This window comes from Vulpes lagopus, chromosome 17 (genome assembly GCF_018345385.1).
Source record: "Vulpes lagopus strain Blue_001 chromosome 17, ASM1834538v1, whole genome shotgun sequence".
Classification (NCBI taxonomy): domain Eukaryota; kingdom Metazoa; phylum Chordata; class Mammalia; order Carnivora; family Canidae; genus Vulpes; species Vulpes lagopus.
Window position 1 is genome coordinate 9236545 of NC_054840.1, and position 21971 is coordinate 9258515.

The window sequence follows — 21971 nt, forward strand, 5'->3', positions numbered from 1 at the left end:
TTCAGGTCAAGTGGACAGAAGTCTAAGCTAAATCATAAAAAATAGAGTCATGGCTTCTCAACCAATCCCTGGACTTGACTGGTTTTTAGACCCAGAACCCCTTGAAGAGAGAAGACACTGAGTCCCCTTGAGACAGAGCCCCTGTACACTGCCAAAAACTGATAATCTTCCCAAGCCTCCACCCAAAGGACATACAGCTCTGCAATGAGGAAAGAAAATAATGAAAACTTTTAGCACTACTGAACACTGGCTCTGAACCGACATACTAATTCTAGAAGCCCCGAAATATCACTGTGATCCACCATTGGAAGAAGGGCTTATGGACATCAGGTAGTCTGGGGATTTTGGCTCAGGTCCCTCTCACAGTGGGCCTGCAGGTCCTTGAACCCATCCTGTGGCTATTTTTCCAGTTCTGGGATGCATAATTGGAATAGATATAATTATAGCAGGTGGACTCCCCATATTGGCTTCTTGACCTGTGGAGGGAGAACTATTATGGTGGGAAGGGCCAAGTGGGAGCCCCTGGAACTGCCTCTAACTAGGAAAATAGTAAAACAAAGCAAAATTGCGTTCATGAAGGGACTGCAGAGATTTGTGCCAATACCGAGGACTTAAAGGACGCAGGCATGGCAATCCCATGACAATCCCATTCAACTCACCTACTTGGTCTCTGCTAGAGACGGATAGGTATGGAGCATAGTGGTAGATTTTGTAAGCTTTACCCAGGTGGTAACTTACTGTAGCTGCTATACCAACTATGGGTTCAAATTGCTTGAGCAAATTAACACATCCCCTGATATCAGATATACGACTATTGATTTGGCAGATGCTTTTTCTCCCTACCTGTTAGCAGAAACCACCAGAAGCTACCCATCATGCACTGGATGTTATCTGACCCACCAACAGCACCCCACAACAAAAAGAAAGGTGTGTGGCGTGGCGTAAATGCACTGAGACTCATTTAGATCTCAGAATGTGGTCCATATTGGTAAATGGTCCATAAGCACTTAAAAAGGATGTGATTCTGTTGTCGAGTGGAATGTTCCATAAATGTCAATTAGATCTTGTTAGTCGATAACATTGTTCTGGTCTTTTAAATCCTTACAGATTTTCTAGCTACTCCTTTTATCAAGTCCCAGAAGAAAAGAGTTGAAGGCTCCAACTGTAGTCGTGGACTGGTCTACTTCTCTTTGTTCTATTACTTTTTGCTTCATGCATTTAGAAGGCCTAGCACTAGGCACATAATCATTCAGGATTATTCGGTCGTCTTGATAAATGGACTCCTTTATCATTATGAAATGATCAACTTTATTCTTTTTTTGTTTTAACTTTCTTCTTGATCATATTTTTCTCGAAAATCTACTTTCTCTAAAAAAATTAAAAAGCAAAATAAAATCTACTTTCTCTATTATTAATGTAGCCACCCCATCTTTATTTTGATTAGCATCCTCATGGTTTATTTTTCCCCTTTTTTGGATTTTTAACACTTTTTATTTCGAAGTAATTTTAGACCTACAGAAAAATTGCACAAATTGTCACGTACCTTTTACCAACTTTCCTTAACACAAAATGTCTCTTTAGTCTCCTGGGGTTGTCTTCTGTTGGGGCGATGGCCATGCTCCATTGGGCTCCTCCTTCTCTGTATGGCAGCCTTCTCGTCAGGCAGTAGTTAGAGCAGTCATTCTTAGGTTGACCTCTTTTGTTTCCTCTCTTTCTAGGATCACTCTTGCCCATGTCTTCTGTCTGAACCACTGTGTCATATATTTTGTTCATTTTTTAGTTATTTCAGGCTGCGGTGCAAATCTGGATCCCTTATGCAGTATTTTCTAACTTGTTTTTATTTTTTTTCGTAATTTAGTATTCATCATATCTTGGGGTACTCTTTACAAATACCCCTCTTTTAGCAGATATGTTTAGCAGATATGTCAGCGCCGCATGCATATCTGGGGGGAACTTTTGCCATTTTCCTGCATCTAAGCTTCTAGTGTGATTTCACTCCTGTGGTAGCCAGTATCTAGGACTCGGGCTGCTGTGGCCACTTTGCTGTTTGCACAGAGGATGGGGAAATATCTGGGACTTTATACCCCTAAACCAAACCCTTAGTTAATGAATCCTTGGAGCAGAAATACAGATATGCCAGCTCTCTTGCTTCTTATGGGATCAACTCTGAGGTATGATCTACACTTTTGCCAGAGCTCTTCTGAGTGAGCAAAAGTTACTTTGGGACCGCTCATTTGCCATCCCTTCCTGCTATCCTGATTTTTCATGGGAATTCTTCCTAATAACCTTCTACATGAAAGTTTTATTCAGGTTCCTTTTCTGAGGATTCTAAGCTAAACAGCTAGTTTTAATGTCTAATATTTCTATTAGAGAATCTGGACCCAATTCCAACATGGGGTTGTGTTCCTCTCACCCACAACGCCAATGAATTCTTGCACACCAGCAGGCAGTCGGTGAATTCAACTCAAGTCTGATCCTATCTACCTGGAGAGAGCATCAGATTCCACAGGTTGAAGGGCTCAGCTCTACAAGACTGCACACCCACTCCTAACCCCTTTGGACACTTGTCTCAAGCCCCAGGCTGTTACTTATGCTTCTGACCAACCTATTACAAATTGGAGGTTCCAACAACCTCCCCTTTAAATTGGATGACTTTGCTAGAGCAGCTCACAGAACTCAGGAAAACACCTGTTTACCAGTTTATTAAAGGATATGATAAAAGATGCAAATCAACAGCTAAAGGAAGAGATCCGTAGGGCAGGGAGCTTCCATGCCCGTTCTAGGCACGTCACTCTCCACAGAGCTTCACCTGTTCACCAACCAGGAAGCTCTCTGAAATAAAGGACCAAAAAGCTGTGTTCTTACGTTTTTCCTGGCAGCTTCCTTTACAAAGTCATAATTGTCAAAGTCATTGCTCATAGCCTGATTTAATCTCCAGCCCCTCTCCCTGACACCGGGGAATGGGACTGAGTTTCAGTCCTTTATTCACATGTTTGGTCCTCCTGGCAGCTAGTCCTTGACCTTGACCTTGGGTGGGGTCCAAAAGTCACCTTCATTCTTAACAAGACATCTATTTCACCTTTATGGCTCTGAAGCATTTTCAGGGACTGCGGATGGAGACCAAATATATCTGAGAAATGTATTTTGGTCATCTGAATGATCAAATGTATATTTCTTATAAATTATTGTATCACAATATTCTATTCTTTATATATCATTTATACTATAGTTTATTTAACTATTTCCCAATAGTTCAGCATTTAGGTTGTTTCTACTTTTTTTTTTTATAATAACAGATTTTGTGATAATTATCTGTTTTGTTGTTGTTTTAAGCTTATTTATTTATTTAAGTAATCTCTATACCCAACATGGGGCTTAAACCCACAACCCTGAGGTCCGAGTTGCATGCTCTACCATCTGAGCCAGCCAGGCACTCCTTGTGATAATTATCTTTGCATGTAAAAATGTATTCTTGAGTTCTAGACTACTTTCTATGGTTAGATTCCTAGAAGACAGATTATTGAAAAAAAGGTATGAATATTTTATGGTCCTTGATCTGAATCGCCATTTTGCCTTCCAGAAAATGTATCAATTCACAGCTTCCTTTGCAGCATATTTTTGTTTGAAATATTTTTGACCACATGAAGCCAATCTTAAACTTTAAAAAAAAAATCTTGCTTTTTTTTTAGTTATGAGATTATTAGTATTGTTTTCATTTCTTGGATTACTGAGATTGAATACTTTCTCACATATTTACTGTCTGTTTACCTGTTTACGGACTGTTTATGGACTATTATATGCTTATGAACTTTGCAATTTTTTAATTATCTTAGTGTTTTAACAATATGTATACAATTATATGAAGTTGAATCTATGTAATTTATGCAATCTATTTAATCTATGCAAATAATATTCTGTAAATGTCTGCTTTTTAACCTTTTTAGTATTGTTTGAGATGCAACAATTTTGAATTTCAAGTAATCCAATGTATTTAATTATTTTCATTTCTGATTTCTTGTAACACTTCCCTACTTAGAAATTGCACTACTTTTAAAATCAGATAAACTTTATTCTATATTTTTCCCCAGAATTTTTTCTTTTCTATCTCTTTCATTTATCCTGTAAATTCCCTTGTTATTTCTTTTGATTTTCACCAGAGAATAGAAATAGATTCCATTGTATGCTAAGTTTATTCGCTCACTCCATTAAAATGTGTTCAGTGTTTACTAGATACTAGGCATAGTGCTGTACACTGTTGGCACGGGCTGATGTTGAGAGGGACACCGAAGTCACATCTGAGGTTGATACAGGCTGGCTAGGTCCGAGGACCTACAGGGGTCCCACTGGACAAGCCAAGAGGATCCTTGACTTCAGGTGCAGGACAGAAATCAAATGTGAGCTGAGACGAAGTGAGAACAGAGTTTATCATAGATTCAGAGAGAGAGTATAGATACAGACAGAGCATCTGGGAACCTCAGAAAGGAAGAAAGAGTGAATTTTGACTTTGTGTGGGGCCTGGGGTTTTTATTGAGAATTGTGGTCCACTGTAGTGTCTTCTCAGGATCCAGGAACAAAGACAAGTGTTTAGGTGCTCTTCATAATAGTCACTTATGCCCCGGAGCCAAGGGTCCTGATGAGTCAGTGGTCTTAGAAAACTTTCATGAAGACCCCACCTAGTCACAACTTAGGTGTTATTTATTGTGCTGGAAGACTCCAAAAAATCATTACCTTCTTGACCTTTACGAAGAGGACAGACACCATCTGTTTTATAAGGCTTATATAAGGTGGGGGTGTAGGTCCCAGCAAGAATAGAAGCAGGAAAAGGAGCAAAAAACCAGTTTTTCATGGTTTTGCTTTTACTTTAGTTTCTCTGTCCCAAAGTCACGCAGTGACAGCTGACTTAATTCATTACTGATGGTGGAAGAGAGAGAGGGAAGACGTGGAAAATGGTCTCCCAGGGCTGGGTATTTTACTCTCCTTTTTCATGGTGTGATATCAACTCACTCCTTATGGAAAAACAGATCTTATGATCAGGGATATGTTCAACAAGGTTAAAGCCAGCAAATGACTGGAAAGCATCATAATCCTGAAGAGAATAGGTTTTCATGAGTTATTGAAAATATCCACCTTTTTTTCCCCCTTTCCATCTAATTCCTTAAAAGTAGTAATATATAACAAATTATTTTTTGTAAGTAATTTAACAGGATTACAATAATATTATTTATACAATTTCACATTCTCCTGTTTACATTTAATGTTATGAAACATTTGTAAATGTCATAAACTGCTTAGTAAACATATATAACAGTTGTACATAAAAGGTTTTAAATGGACCAATTATTGTTATTCAAAGCAGAGTTTGTTTTTCTTCTTAAATAAATACATACTGTTTTACAGATTCTCTATTTGGGATATTATCATACGATTGTGCCCATTTTGGGGGGACATTCACGTTTAATCAGAGTAAATTAACACAAGTACATACCACCTGAGGCCCTCAAACAAATTTCTTTTTCAATTAGCCAGGCAATCTTTTCAATTTTCTTCCTCTTAGTGACTCTGAAGACCATTCATTCCATAATTTATTGAGCCTCTAAAATGAAAAATGAACTATAATAGGGCATTGCCTTAAGAAATAACGTTCCATACATTCCAATATATTTAATGTGGCATTTCAAATCTTTGACCTACCCCTCTCTACTAGCTCCTTGAAAAAATTCTTGTGTGTACGAACCCAAAAACAAAAGCCCCCATAGCAAACTTTGTCTCAACCCCATTGTTTCCTCAAGCTCCACCCAATCTATCTTCCTATCAAAAGCAAAGTGCACCCTACCACTCCTCTTCCCTTATTTATCTGTCACCCATTTATCCCCAACCCACTGTCATCTTCTACCCCAACCCACCGCACAACAGTTCCATCCTCCTTGTAGGCTTCATCTCAACTTCCTCTTGGTAGTTCTACCAACAATGCTCAAGGTTCTCTTCTTAATACCACTGGTGGCCCTATTATTTCTCTCACATACCTTTTCTTGATCACCAATTCCTCCTTTTACCTCACTAGTCACCTCAATGTATGGGAGAAGCCCTAGACTCCACTTCACCAACTCACTGGATGATGGGAGGCTTTCCACTCTGTTAGTTGGTCTCTCCCCTGTGCACTTCTGGGCTGAAGACTCCTGGCACATCCCTTAATCTCTGCTTGGCTTGTCTGTCTACTGAACTGAATGCCTCCTACAGACTAGTGGTTTGTTCTAAAGCTGTTTATGCAATTCCACTTGCTATTTTAATTATGTAATTTAATCAACTGTTACGTAAACTAATGAAATACGAGAGTGAAAAAATAAAAGAGTTTTTTCTATGAAAATTAAGATGAGTGATTTGGAAAAGCTCCATGGTGGCTGGTATCTGAAAGAAAAATTGCAGTCAGGTTAGATGAAAAACAAAACCAAGATAAAACCTCCTTCAAATCTAGACATATTTACATTGAATGACCTTACCAAACAAACACTCTGAAGGTCTTGCCCCACTCAGCGAAGCCGAAACTGGAATCTGAACGATGTTGTTTGGCTTAAGAGACTAAGCAGAGCTCCAACCAACAACAGGCCCGCACACAGAGCAAAGGCCTTGTCCTTCATCAAAAGAGAATAAAAATGAAGTAACGTTTATATGTTTTAAGGAGTCTGGGCATCGCTTTCCTTTTTCCCAGCTTGAGCTCACTCTACTGATTAACCTATCCCATTGTCTTGTCCAACAGGCCTCCTTCTCTAGAACTATCATGATTACATCATGATGTCTCTTGCTCTCTTGCTCTGATCTCTCCTTGGGTTATTTAATTTCCAACCAGAACTTCAATTTAGCCATTTCTTAAAGAAATATTTAATTAGTTAATTTATTTGAGAGAGAGAGAGAGAGAGAGAGAGAGAGAGAGAGAGCAAGAACAGGGGGAGAAGCAGACACCCCACTGAGTGGGGAACCCAGTGGATGCTTGATCCCAGGACCCTGGGATCATGACCTGAGCTGAAGGCAGATGCTTTACCGACTGAGCCACCCAGGTGCCCCTGATTTACCCTTTAAATCAGGGATCCCTGGGTGGCACAGCAGTTTAGCACCTGCCTTTGGCCTAGGGCGCGATCCTGGAGACCCAGGATCGAATCCCACATCGGGCTTCCCGTGCATGGAGCCTGCTTCTCCCTCTGCCTATGTCTCTGCCTCTCTCTCTCTCACTGTGTGCCTATCATAAATAAATAAAAATAAAAAAATAAAGTTGTTTAAATCAACAAGGGCCATACTCGTAAACTGTTCACAGAAAGGGTCTGTGGTTCATTCAGCATTATATCCTCCACCTCCCACTTCCCTCCCCGCATCGTGCCTTGCACACAATAACTACTTAAGAGAATTGTTGAGATAAAGCATAATGAAAACATTAGTCTGTAAATTATAACCCAAGAATTAGAAATCTGGCTTGAATAGCGGATTACAAGGAAAGTCCTTTGTTTTAAGGTCATAATTCATTCCTTCTCGACTATGAAAGAAGCTCAGTTAATAATTGTGATTGGAAAATTATCATTTTAAACTGGGTAGCTAATGTCTTTTGTTTTTGTTTTTAATCAACTGTAGTTTTTCCACAAGTGTACAAATTTAGGTTGACAACAAGTATCACTACAACATTCAATTTTATCTAAATGAAGTCTAAAGTTTATCTTCTTTCTTGGAAATGATGGGTTTATTCTCCCTGAAGCTAGGCAGCACAGATATGATCATCCCTCCCATTTTACAGTTGAGAGAATTAAGGTCCTAACAGTGACTGACCTTGTATCTCTGACTTCAGAGATAGTTTGTAACTTTCTTGGGATTTGTAACCTGGCAGTAGGCACCTTGAGTCACCTTTTGTTCCTGAGCCCCTTTACAACTAGGCAGGAGAATCAGGAAGTAAGTAGCAAAAAGTGAAACTCATTAACCCATAATTATGACTCATCTGCCCACCAGCCTGTCTAGGATTATGCCATTAGAGCTCAGTCCTTTGGCTTAACGTATTTTCTCACGAAATTCTTGAGAGCAATAAGGTAATCCATCCTTTAATATCGTCCTACTTGCTTTCCTTTGAGTGATTACATGAGGGACAGGAATAGGTGTTTTGAGGAAAATTATTTTAGATTCGTCCTTTGTCTTCAAGAAGGGAAGGACAGTGTATGTGGGTGGGTGGTAGGGAGTGGAGGACACAGTAGTAGACAAAGATCCTGGGAAATGGGACGCCTAGTTGGCTCAGTGGTTGAGTACCTGCCTTTGGCTCTGGGAGTGATCCTGGAGTCCCGAGATCAAGTCCCATATCAGGCTCCCTACAGGGACCTGCGTCTCCCTCTGCCTGTGTCTCTGCCTCTCTCTCTCTCTCTCTGTCTCTCATGAATAAATAAATAAAATCTTAAAAAAAAAAAAAAAAGATCCTGGGAAACAGGATCAGGGGATTACTAGGATGTTGGGTGCTAGGATGTGAAGAGTTGCACTACAGAACAGAATGAGAAGGAGCAGAGTGAGGAAAGATAACGTGTTTTTATTTCACAATTTTAACATGAGCTGAACTTAATGCTGAGGTAACTTGACTCCCATAATCTTTTTTTTTTTAAGTTTGCTCTTCTTTATTTTTAAGTAAAACCATTGATTGTCCTTTTGTTTTGACTCAAAATATTCCTGAAAGTAGAGCATAACACATATTTATGGAGCAGAATAGGATTTCCCTTCGGAAAAGTTCTGGAATTGAATGTTGAATTTCTGACCCAGAATTTAGCATTGGATACATCATAAATATGATCAGCCATGTCTCATGACAACTAAGAAATTGCTACACGTACCTACCACATGACGCTAAATTTTAAAACCAATTCTATAAAATGGTCATGGATAAACCAAGCATGTCTTTTATGCAAAGGAATCCAACAACCTATACATTTGTGCGGGGGGGGGGGGGGCATTAAAAATGTAGTTTCATTTGGCTATTGATCTTCCCACAGTCTGTCTGTCTGAAGTCTCTGAGTTGCCAAAGACAGTGAACTGGTGAAAAGTGGCCTGAAAGAGCCAATGGAAGATGTGGGAAATCCACTTCACTGGAGTCTCACATATGGTCTTTTTCCATTTATTCTAACATTCTGTGAAACTCTTTTCTAAAAGTGACATGTAGCAATGATAAGTATTAAGCAACACACATAAATAATTTCTTGTGCCACCACCTTAGAATTTGGAAGTGTTTACGGTATGCAAAGTTGTGCTACTTTAGAAGGACGTTAAAGACCTTTGAAATGGTAGGTCTTGTTTAGCTACACACCTGCACATTTAGGGCCTCCTAAGTGATTTTCATAACTCTGTTAATCAGCTACCAATTACTACCAGGTCATTAGCAACATTTTGTGGAAAAGGAGTTTCAAAACATCTCTCACAGAGTCCTCAAAAAAGCATAAAACCTTGAATGTAGCTCCCTTTATCTCTCAGAACAGAGTGGCCCTAAAGTGGCAAGCAGGAAGCCTGTGTGTTAATTAGGTGATAGCAAATGGTAAAGTGGTAAAGAGACAGAGATGGGGAGCATAGATTCCTACAGAGGAAAAAGGATAGTTGATTCCAGCAATATTTACATGAAAAGGCCAAAGCTGTGCTTTATTAATACTGAAACGCCATTTACAATTTTATTTTTTTATCGAGATATAATTGACATACAACACTGGATTAGTTTTTTTTTTTCATGGATTAGTTTCAAGTGTATGACATAATGATTCAAAATAAATACTTACTGCAAAATGATCACCACAATAATTCTAGGTAACATCCATTACCACACAGGTTTAATAAAAGATTTTATTATTATTTTATTATTTATTATTTTATTTTTAAGATTTTATTTGTTCACCAGAGACATAGAGAGAGAAGCAGAGACAGAGGCAGAGGGAGAAGCAGGCTCCCTGCAGGGAGCCCGACGTGGGACTCGATCCCAGGACCCGGGGATCATGACCTATGCCAAAGGGAGACCTCAACCACTGAGCCACCCAGACGTCCCCATTACTACAGCTATAAAGTTCTTCTAAAAAATTATTTAACCGTTCATCACCTTTTCTTAGATGTTGATGTCTCTTGCAAACTATTGAATTCAATTTATAGTAAAGAGATTTAACTGAAAAATTCCACACACAATGGAAACTACTTAACTCTAGGAGGGATCATCTATTTTCACAAATTATATACAGGCTGTATCCCCCGACTATATTTTTCTCGCCTTCCCTATTTTGAAAATGAACACATTTTATTAAAATGACAAATTTAATAAAACTGGAAAGAATGCTAAGGTTCCCAAATGTTACCTTAGTCCTTCTCAAATGTTAGACTTTGAATCTTTAAGTTAATTTCTTCCTGCCTCAGAAATAAAACATTAAACTGGTGTAATACCTCAGGATATATTATTTTTAAATTACATATATATATATTGCTAAATATATGACATATGGAAATATAATTATATAATACTATTTTAAAAATGATAAATAAAAATAAAATAGAACTAACAATGGACCTCGCAAGACCAGTAGAAATAGCTCATCTATTACAAGTTCTACCCAAAGGCAATGTTATGTAAATTCAATTTATAGGCCCTGGATAGCTTCCCCAATGTTGGCCTCTCAAAAGCTTTATACTGATATTTTTAAGAAACTAGCAGCATACTTCACCTTGGAAAGTAATTTTATAAAGACACTGCCATTAGTGATTTTATGTACTTCTACCTACCCTTCCTGAATTTGAAATAATGGATAAGTCCAGGTAATAATTTTTGTTCTCTTTCAAATTTTATGACTAAAATATTGAGTTGTGTTTTATGGCCTACATTTATTATATTCTGTAGTCAGCCAGCAGCTTTAGGCAAAGAATACTTTTGGAGTCTGAAATCAGATGCAAAGGAATCAGAGGTTTAAACAGAGTAATCGTGTATTCCAGAAGCATAAGAATTTTCCAAAGATTCTGAAATGCAACTAAGTACTGCACACTATTTAACACAGGAGTAATAATTTCCCAATCCTCTGTACAATTTCTTTCTTCCTTCCTTTCTCTTTTTCCTTTGTCTTTCTTTCCCCACCCTCCCTTCCTTTCCTTCCTTCTTTTTTCAGTTAATTTTCTCCTCTAGTATTGGGCCAGGATGGTTGCTATAAAACTTCCATTTCCTCCAGAGTGGTTCTGCTAGTATTTTTGGAGAGTTTATTTAGCAGATTGTACACTGATGACGTTAGGGACTTTTTTTAGTTATGAGGAATTTTAACAAGAGTGCAGGAATTATCCAGTCTGGATTTCTAAGAGTAAAACTGAAAGAGGGAAATTTAAACAGTGGTAGACTGCATCACAAGTAAGGCTATAGACGATCTATACGACAGAACCAAATCTTAAAACTTCCTTAAATCATTTTTTGTTTTTAAGAGTTTATTTATTTATTCATGAAAGACACACACACACAGAGGCAAAGGGAGAAGCAGGCTCCACGCAGGGAGCCCGATGCAGGACTTGATCCCAGGACTCCAGGATCACGCCCTGGGCTGAAGGCAGGCACTAAACCCCTGAGCCACCCAGGGATCCCCTAAATCATTCTCTTTTTAAGCCAGGTTCTCATTTTAACAGGCCAGATACAGTTTGTTAATGTCACTTGTTTAAAAAGAGTAAGAACTTGGCTTCCATTAGGAGAAAGAGATAAAATCAGCAGGACTGTCACCTGGATCTAAGCCTGCTGAACTCCTAACTTTCTGCACGTTGTAGGTCCTAGAGCTATCATAGTCCCTTCAAGAAACCTTCATTTCTTTACCGAAACGTAAAGCTGATACTTAACCTGGGTGTGATACGTGAGAGAGCATATTTATAAACGAAAGCATTTTGCACAACAGGATATGGTTATATAATCATTGTTATATTGTGCGTTATTACGTATTAGGGAAAAGCACACGCCAGGCCAACCAAGTTTTCCTGGCAGTACAAGTGTCATAGGCTAGCTAGGAGGTAATGAGGTTTATCTTATGGTTGGGGCATTCTCTAATTTCAGAGTCTCCCTAAAAAAGTTCTACCCCAGGGACCATCCTTAAGTCTAACTTGGCCACGCAGGTCCACCCTCACTGTCCCTTATTGACGGTGATAACTGAAACCTGGTTAGAGCCTCCTAGAAGCCATAAGGAGGGAACAAGTCCCAAGGCGCCACCGAGCCATCTGAGGAAACAATTTACCTTCTTCCAAGTCAGCTCAAGAGCAGAAACAGAATCATCACCCACATCCACGCCGGCCTCCCCTGCACCCCCCCCCCCCCCCCAGGGACGCCTGCAAGAACCAAAGCGCGGTTTTCTTAGACTTTGATTTTCTTTGAAGAGGTTTGTGGTTATCGCGTCTTACTTTGCCTTGCGTAGGGGACCCCTCCCTGTGTGATCTAGCAACGTCACTCCTGTGTTCTCGCCACCAAGCAGCCAAGGTAGGCAACACTGATTTTGGAGATTAGTTTTCTGACTTCTTCTGTTAGGAGCCCCCCGCCCCCGGGGGATGGGTGTGTGGGGGGATATGAGATCACTTCGTTCCCCGGCCAGAGGAAGCTGCTGGCCCCACGGTCTCCCCAGCCCCGCGGGCAGCCGAGCGGCAGCGCAGCGCTTAGCTGCCTCAGTCTCCCGATTCGCGCCCGCCGCGGGCAAGGACGCCCGGGGAGCCCGGGAGGGCGCGGGCGGCTGCTCCCACCGCCCCCTTCCCCTCCCACCTGCACGCACTGCCCGGTGCCCACGGGCGTCGCGGACCCACCCGCGCACGTGCGCTCCCCGCGTGGCCCCCCTCCCCCCTGCACGCCCTGCTCCATCCCCACCGGCGTCCCGGGCGCCTGCACCCCGCGCACGTGCGCCCCCCGCACTTCGCCGCCGCAGGCCGGCCCGGCGCCCCGACCTCCCCGCGTGCCCCTCCCCTGCACGCCCTGCCCCGTCCCCATGGGGGTCTCTGCACCCCTCCGCCGCAGGCCGGCCCCGGCCCCGGGCGCCCCGACCTCCCCGCGTGCCCCCCTCCCCCCTGCACGCCCTGCCCCGTCCCCATGGGGGTCCCTGCACCCCGCGCACTGCGCCCCCCGCACCTCTCCGCCGCAGGCCGGCCCGGGCGCCCCGACCTCCCCGCGTGCCCCCCTCCCCCCTGCACGCCCTGCCCCGTCCCCATGGGGGTCCTCGCACCCCTCCTCCGCAGGCCGGCCCCGGCCCCGGGCGCCCCGACCTCCCCGCGTGCCCCCCTCCCCCCTGCACGCCCTGCCCCGTCCCCATGGGGGTCCCTGCACCCCGCGCACTGCGCCCCCCGCACCTCTCCGCCGCAGGCCGGCCCGGGCGCCCCGACCTCCCCGCGTGCCCCCCTCCCCCCTGCACGCCCTGCCCCGTCCCCATGGGGGTCCTCGCACCCCTCCTCCGCAGGCCGGCCCCGGCCCCGGGCGCCCCGACCTCCCCACGTGCCCCCCTCCCCCCTGCACGCCCTGCCCCGTCCCCATGGGGGTCCCTGCACCCCGCGCACTGCGCCCCCCGCACCCCTCCTCCGCAGGCCGGCCCCGGCCCCGGGCGCCCCGACCTCCCCGCGTGCCCCCCTCCCCCCTGCACGCCCTGCCCCGTCCCCATGGGGGTCCCTGCACCCCGCGCACTGCGCCCCCCGCACCCCTCCTCCGCAGGCCGGCCCCGGCCCCGGGCGCCCCGACCTCCCCGCGCGCCCGCACCCCCCGCGCCCCTCGCGGCCCCCGCGGACGGAGGGGAGGCGCGGCGCCGGGGCGGACGGACAAGGCGGGCGTCCAATGGGGCCCGAAGGGAGGGCGCGGCGGCTCGGGCGGGCCCAATGAGCGGGAGCCCGAGGGGGACTTCCTCCCCGAGTCCCGGCGGCCGGGCTGGCGGGGCCGCGGGTGACACGTAAGTTGGGCGGGAGGCGGCGGCCGCCTCGGCCCCGGCCCCCGCCCCGCCCCGCCCCGCCCGCCGCCCGGCCCGGGGCCCTTTGTTGGGCGCGCGCCCCCTCCTCTGGGTGGCGGCAGAGCCGCGCGGTGGGAGCGGCCGGGGCGGGACTCGGAGCGCCGCCGGGGGCAGCCGAGCCAAAAAGTGGGGAGGAGGAGGAGGAGGAGGAAAAGGGAAAAAAAAAAAACAAAAAAAAACCCCAAGCACACGGGGCAGGCGGCGCCTGGGGACCGGCGCGGCCGCGGCCCGCTCGGAAGTATGCGGAGGGCGGACCCCCCCGCGCCCCCGCCCGCGCCTCCCCCTGCGCCCCCGGCCCCGCCCGCAGCCCGCCCCGCGGAAGTTTGGCGGCCGCGGCCCGGGCGGCGTGGACGGGTGTGCGCTCCCCCCGGGCCCCGCTTTGTGTGTCGCGTCCCCTCCCCATGCCGCGTCCGGCCGCCTCCCCCTCCCCCTCCCCCTCCCCCGCCTCCTCCTCCTCCGGCGGCTGCTGAGACGCTCGCTCGGGGCGCAGCGGGGGCAGGGGCGGCGGCGGGCGGCCGCGGGGCGGCGGCGGGACTATGGGGAACGGGATGTGCTCCCGCAAGCAGAAGCGGATCTTCCAGACGCTGCTGCTGCTCTCCGTGGGCTTCGGCTTTCTCTACGGCGCGATGCTCTACTACGAGCTGCAGACGCAGCTGCGCAAAGCCGAGGCGGTGGCGCTCAAGTACCAGCAGCACCAGGAGTCCCTGTCCGCCCAGCTGCAAGGTACGGCGGGGCCCGGGGCCGCGGAGGTGACACCGGCGCCTCCCACCGCCCGGGCCGCGGCCTGCGAGGTCGGTCCCGCCGGGGGGGCCCGTCCTGCCGCGTCCGCCTGCGCGGCCCGGGGGTGCGCTCTGCCCCCGGCTCGGCGCGGAGCTCGAGAAACGGGGGTGCTCGGCAGGGATGCCCCCAGCCGTGCTTTTTTTTTTTTTTTTTTTTCCTTTTTTTTTAAAAAGTGAGATTTAGCCAGGACCTAGCTGCCCAAACTAACGGCCCAGGCGCACGGAGCCTGGCGCTGCCAGTTCGCGTTAACTTAATAGGGTGGCGGTAGGGGTGCTGGGGAGTCGGGGAAGGGCTCCCGCGACGACCGGTTCACGGTCCTGCAGGTTTGCTTTGGGGGCTGGAGGGGGTGGGGGTGCGGGTGCAGAGTTTCTCTTCCTTGAGTAACTTTTCGTTTGTCACAGCCGTAGGGGCGTGTGTGCGTGTTTTCCAGGGAGCCTGCAGAAGTCCAAGGGGAGAAACAAGTTTTTTTTTTTTTTTTTTTTTTTTTTTTTTTTTTTTCATTTGATGGGATGCAATGAACACAACTTGAGCAAGCCCCTGGGGAAGATGCAAAGTTCCCATCCTTCTGTTCTAGAATCTCCTTGAGTGTGAATTTCGGAGACCTCAATGATGCTTGGACTGCAGAGCAAGCCCCATGTGGTCTTAGCAGCGCAGTCATCCTATACACGGATTTTTCGAAAGCTTGTACTTGTGTCTGGTTTTCAACACTCAGGCGCCCCCCCCACCCCACCCCGCAACCACAGACATAATGACAAAAAGCCGTGAGTCGTGAAATGTTGACAGTCCTTGCTGATAATGCAAATAAAGCGTATTTCCTACTACTGGGAAGAGACGAGCTGGATGGATGTTGGTGTCCGTGAATGCGTGTACGAATAGAAAACAGATGCCTTGTCGTTGCTTCGGCTGTTTGGAGTGTTTTCTAGTAAAAAAAAAAAAAAAAAAGTTTTTTTTTTAAAATGAGAGAAAATGACATGCGGCTGATTTGCTTGGTCTTATTTTTCTCTTCCCAAGTTAGAAGAAAGGGGAGTATTTTTAGCTTACTGAAGCTGCACAGCCACAGGCAGTGAAAATATGTGGAGCTGGGTTTGGTTCAAAAGGAAAACCTGTTTTGATACAGACTTAGGGGAAAAAATTTTTTTTCTTTAAGCTTGTCGAAATTTACCCATGACTTCTTGTTGGGATAGGGAATCTGGATATTTATGTATTATTTACTTAGAAGACATGAGTGGTTTCCCTGTGAAGTTCAGTGCAGTTAGACAAAGGGAAAAATTTGCCTTCCGCTACTACAAGGGCAAGACTGGATTTTTACCCGTGTGGCTGGAAGGGGTGTGTGTGGTGGATTATAGGAGGTCCGTGCTTTGGTGTCTTGGTTTAGGTGACCCATGCAAATAGCCACCGTCAAGTTCACCGTCAAGTTCATACATCCTCAGCACTGCACAGTGCCTGACACTCACCAGGGCATCAATATATATTTGTTCAGTCAACAAACGGTTACCTGAACAGTGAAAATTAATTGATGTGAAAATTAATCTTACGCACTTTTGTCTGCTTCCTCAGGCTTTTCCCCCTGTCTCTGCTTTTTGAAAAAACAAAAACAAAATAACAACAAAATATTTGGCCCAAGTAGAGCATTTCCTCAGCAGACAATGCTGGAACTGATTGATGAGGCCCTGATTTTCTGAGTCATGGCCTGTATTTGCAGTATGTCATTTTGAAAATCAATCTCAATTTCTTTTCTCCTTTTATTTGCCTTCTTTTTGGTGGTGGTAAGTGGTAATACGAGGCCATTAAAATACACAACATTTGTTTTGTAGCAGGAGAGGAAAAGAAAATGTAGCTAGTTTGAGTGGCCTTAAAGTCTGTTTCTTAATGTATTTTGCCATTTCCTCTTGAATTTTGGTGCTGCAACAATATGGTCATGCATGAAGAGTGGTTCCCTAAGCAGGCTACAGTTTCTTCTTTCTTTCTTTCTTTTTTTTTTTTTCCTAATGGATTCACGATTGACTCCTTTAGCTTTTATTTTGGATTTCACATCTGCAGGCCATTTAATGAAGATTTTCTGATGGCATGCAGCCTTTGCTTCCCTCTTCCAATGACAAATGACATTTGCCTCAGCAGTGCTGTGTTGTACCACCTGCATAGATTTGTTTTGAGGGCATTAGGCTCTCCATTCTTAGGACTTGTTTAGTTAAGTGAGATCTCTTGACCTGGCTTGGATTAAGATCAGAGTTAATTATGAGTGGCCCTCTTCAAAATATGTGTGTGTGTGTGTGTGTGTGTATATCTATGACTCTTGAAATGTTTTAAGTAGTTTAGCCCTTTCATCTGAAGGTATACATTTGTTAAGTGAGCATATTTAGGTCATCTTCAGTTTAAGAATGGGTTGTACTCCAGAAATTATTTTGAAAGTAGGTTAGGTCTGACTCCAAATGCATTTTGCAGTAAAGACCCGATCCATAAATAGGAGACGGTGAGGGGTAACCTGGGGAAAGCTCCAAGGCTAGGCAACCCTTTCCCCAGTAAAAACAAACGTCTGTGTCTGCCAGCCAGGACATCTACTTATCTAGCTCCCACTTCTACTGCACATTAATTATCCTGAGCCAGTGGGGGCAGAGGTTACATCTTGGTGGCAGAGGCAGTAGTTAACAACCTTTGACCGGCACAATGTTTACTTAACCTCTTAAATTTTTTAAAAACTGCTTTCAGGTGGGCCATGCCCCAGTCTCTGTGTCCATACGCGGTGGTTCTTAGCGCTGACTGCCCATTAGAATCCCGCCGGCAGCTCCCAAACCAGTGAAGTCACAACCTGTGGGTGATGGTGTCCTCCCCAGGTGATTGCAATATGCGGCCAAGGTTGAGAACTACAGCCCCGTCACCCTAAAAGCGAAGCCGTTTCGCACATTTACTTGCTTGGCTGCAAAGACATCTGAGGGGTTTGTTGTTGTTGCTTTTACCCCGAGCATGTGATTCAAATTCTAGTCCTGCAACTTTCTGCGTGAACTTGGCCCTCATTTTTTCTTAATTTATATAACGGAGATTAGAGTGACCTATTTCATAGGGTTAACGTGAAGATAAAACGATGAATTCCTAATAAGCTCCCAGCGCGTACCTGGCACATAGTAGATACCTCTCATGAAAGGTGACCTGTTGTTATCATCAGGGTCCCAGTTTGAGGTGAGATAATATTTCATGTCTTTCTCTTCCCAGGTTTGTCATGGGTGTAAGTTTTGAACTTCACAAGATTTGTTTTCCTAATCAGCTTTGGTTGATTAGGTTGGTTGTACCCGATTGAACATCAAAAGAAACAGGTGGACGACACAGACCCGAGTACTTTCCTCTGGAGAAGGGACCTCCACTGACAATTTAAACTTAAAAAATTAAAGTAGGGTTACCGATTAACTCTGATCTGTATCAGATCAGATAAGAGAAGGGTGTAACCCCTAGTGGTAGGCAATAACCTTGTGCAATAGGATCTGGAATCGAGATAGAACTGTTTATATTTTTTAAAACTAGGGGCAAATAACCCCTCATTCCGGAAGCACCGTATCACAGTATTGCAGTGCTCTTGGTCTTCCCAGTGATGGCCAGAAACCATTAAGAAAAGGTTTATATTATGTTTCCCGTGCTCCTGTTCCAGAGAAGGGTATTACAGGTATTTGAAGTAAAAAAAAAAAAAAGAAAAAAAAAAGTGGGCAGTGGGGTGGCTCAGTCGATTAAGCATCTGCCTTGGGCTCATGATCTTGGGATCCTGGGATCGAGCCCCATACGGAGCTCCCTGCTCAGTGGAGAGTCTGCTGCTCTCTCTGCGCCTCCCTTGCCCTTGAGCGTACGTACACGTGCTCTGTCAAATAAATAAGATCTTTAAAAAAAAAAAAAAAAGTAAAAACCGTTTGGTGCTTCTGAGGTTCCTACTGTGACTTAAGTTAGTTGTCCCTTTCATTGTGTTCCCCTAACACAGGATGGCACGCTGGCCTGAGCATGACCATACACATTGGAACTGGTGACTTCTTTGTTTTCAGCCTACCCTGAATCTGCTTTAAAAAGAATAAAAGTCCCCTTCAGCTCAGGGCCCGGCTTTCTTTATTCCTTCATCCCCAGTGCCTGGTGCCTGGCATCTAGTAGGCCCTCCGGAGAGTGTAGGTCTATACCCGTGTGGTATTTCCATCTGCGTAGGAATGTGCTTAGACACGTACGGTGGGCAGTGAAGTGTGGTGGATACAGGCTGAGGAGTCAGAGCACTTGGGTTTCAGGTCTCGCTGTCTTATTTTTTATCAGCTGTGTGATCTTGGACAAGTTACTTCTCTGTGATCCACTTTCATCATGTGTAACAATCAGAATAATAATGCTTCTAATAGGTTGTCATGAGGACCCATCGCGTTAGCTGGCGTACAATGCTTAGGGGTGTAAGCTTACATTTTGGACTGTTTGGACTTGATGTACAACTGGGTGGCTCCCCGGACACAGTGATTTTAAGACCCACGAGTGTGGGCTGTCCGAGGGTAGGTACACTCACTTTCAAGTGCAAAGTTAGGCTTTATACACATCGACTAGATACTGTCCATTGGATGAACACTTTCATTTAAAAAATAGAACAGGGATCCCTGGGTGGCGCAGCGGTTTGGCGCCTGCCTTTAGCCCAGGGCGCGATCCTGGAGACCCGGGATCGAATCCCACGTCGGGCTCCCGGTGCATGGAGCCTGCTTCTTCCTCCGCCTGTGTCTCTGCCTCTCTGTCTCTCTCTGTGACTATCATAAATAAATAAAAATTAAAAAAAAAAAAATAAAAAATAGAACAGAAGTAAATGCTCTTTAAGTTCAGTAGTTTTTATTTATATGTAAAACCCTACCTTAAAAGACATTCCCTGAATAATAACGAAAGCTTCTAGGTGCTTAGTGAAAATCTGACTCCATTAAGCCTTCTGTTAAATATATATGATTTGCACGGATTTATATGGTTCCACACACTGTGTCTGCCTTAGTCATCCTGTAAATTGGAACAGGCCCATATCGGTTGACCACGTAAGAGAATTTCATTATTTGTGAGCCTTCGGTTTAAGTCCCAGGTAAATTAGAAGCCTTACCTTGACTTCATCCTCTTCTGCCTCTCCAAGGACAGTGTCTTTTTTTTTTTTTTTTTCCCCAAGGACAGTGTCTTATAGGGCTGGGGCACAAGACAGGTTTCTGCCACCTAAGGGACGAGTGACTTGGAGTTGGGGAACTGATATGCAACAGATTTGAGAGAGACTAGAAGGGAGGGAGAGAGAACGGGGGACTGCTACTAGTTGCTGACTTTTCAAAAACATCAAGGAATATTCTCTGCTCACACGTTTGTGTTGAAAAAGAGAGAAACAGGGACTAGTGAAGGGCGATTGGCTTTGGCATCAAGTACTGTTTGAACACAGCTCTGGTGCTCACAGGCAGAGACCTTGAACAGGCATGTAACACCTCTGGACTTGGGTTTCTTCAGGTCAAATTGGGGACAACACTGTCTGTTTTGCACACTTGTGTAGATTATAAATAATACCTCCAAAATGACTAGCACGGATCCTGGAGCGCACCACTACTGCACTTAGTAGGTGGCCAAGACCTCTGTTTGCTGCATGGGCATTGGGCTGCTTTTTATTTTGCTCACTGTTTACTGCATCTAAGCAGGGATTGGTGTTATTAGTTGTGGCCTAATTGTGGCTCTTTTCAGAGCTAAGCGCCCAACTTGGCTGAAACTTTTATTTGATTTAAGACACCCTCACTCTTTTCTATTGTATTAACGCTTCTTTGGGGGAAAGAAAAGGCCTGAGTACACTTTACGTGGTAGCGACTTAGAGTTGCTGCTTTTCCATTTTGACCAGTAAGTGTTTTTATTTATCGTTGAGGACAAAATGTTTTTGCTACTTTTGCCAGTCAGTGCTTTGTGGATTTTGTAGCTTTGAAGTAAAAGTTGTATAAAATATAACTTTATTATAAAAGAAAACTGGCAAAGTGTGTTTTCCTTTCAAGCCACTGTTATTTAAAGTGAATGTGTTTTGATAGACTTTTGAAAATTTATTTGAAGAAATTAAATGATTTTAAATACGTAACATTTGTTGAGTCTGCCAAGTTCAGGTGCTGTGCTAAGCGCATTAATGCATTTTCTCTTTTAACAGTGACAAGAGCACGCTAATGTGAGTGAGCTATCTGAGGCTCAGAGGGGTTAATTAACTTGCTAGTGTCAAGGTCAAATCTAATGAAACTGAGTTTAGAACCGTAATGCAACTACCCGGCCCTGTTCTTTCCACAGTGCTCCATTGCCCTCAAAATTATTTTAGTGTGTCTCAGGAGATCATTGATGGTTTTGAGAAAGTAGGTTAGGTGGGTTGTATGAAGAGTCAAGATAACATTCAGAATCAGAAGTAATAGTAGTGATTATTTGATGCAGCATTTCCAAAGTGTAGGACATTTACTGCTATTACAAAAGGTAATTTTGGTTGATACGGAGTTGATTTTAGGTGGTGTGCAGATGCTGTATTAAATAATGCTGAATCATATAATAAAAACCTTAAGCCCTTTTGAATTCTCTTTTGGTGTTTTCTTGACAAGTCAAGGCGAAACTCTCAGTTTGTTGCTCGAATCTCTTTCCTAGATTTAGTTACTCATTTGTTTTTCTCAAAGAGAGATGAATAAGGGCAGCCAACAGTTTGGTAGCTAGAATTTAATAATTGATTGTTGTTTTATTGCATTTAAAATTTACGGTCACTATCCATTAATGCCATGTCAGTCATGTTTTTCATTTACAAGATAGTGGTGTACAGGTTGCTTTGGTTTGATATTTTTTTTTTTTTTTTTTAGAAGTCTATGTTAGGGGAAAAAGTGAAATCTGGCAACCTGTGTAGGTTTTGCATGCATAAAGTAAGAACTGGTGTTTGAGTACCTGCATGTCTGGGTGCAGGAATGCATTAACTGATTGAATCCGATACAGATGTTGAATTTGACAGTCAAAGAAACAGTCCTGAAGCAGATGAATCATGTATTGTGTATCTCAAGCCCACATATCCTGACTTCCAGTACAACATAGCGTTCCTCTGCTGTGCTCTGCTGTCCCTTGAGACCAGCACCCTCTTCTTAATTCCAGCAGAAATGGGTGTTGCTATTTTTAAACAATGCTGTGTATTTCTGAATGGCATATTTGTGTTCTTTGTTTTTATTGGCCAGCGAGTGCTTATTCAGAGGACATGCCAGTCATCACCCT

The 21971-nt window shown here is 44.5% G+C and overlaps 1 protein-coding gene across 4 annotated transcripts in view; it reads left to right on the forward strand.

Moving 5' to 3' along the window:
• Positions 1-14231: 14231 nt before the first annotated feature.
• GOLIM4 (golgi integral membrane protein 4) overlaps positions 14232-21971 on the forward strand; it is a 77484-nt gene continuing 69744 nt past the window's right edge. The window contains exon 1 of one of the 4 annotated variants that reach the window (XM_041731522.1): positions 14232-14693. In XM_041731522.1, coding sequence (XP_041587456.1) covers positions 14507-14693 — 187 coding nt within the window. In that variant the 5' untranslated portion in view covers positions 14232-14506. The remainder of the gene's footprint in view (positions 14694-21971) is intronic. The other 3 variants (XM_041731524.1, XM_041731521.1, XM_041731523.1) reach the window with 3 other exon arrangements.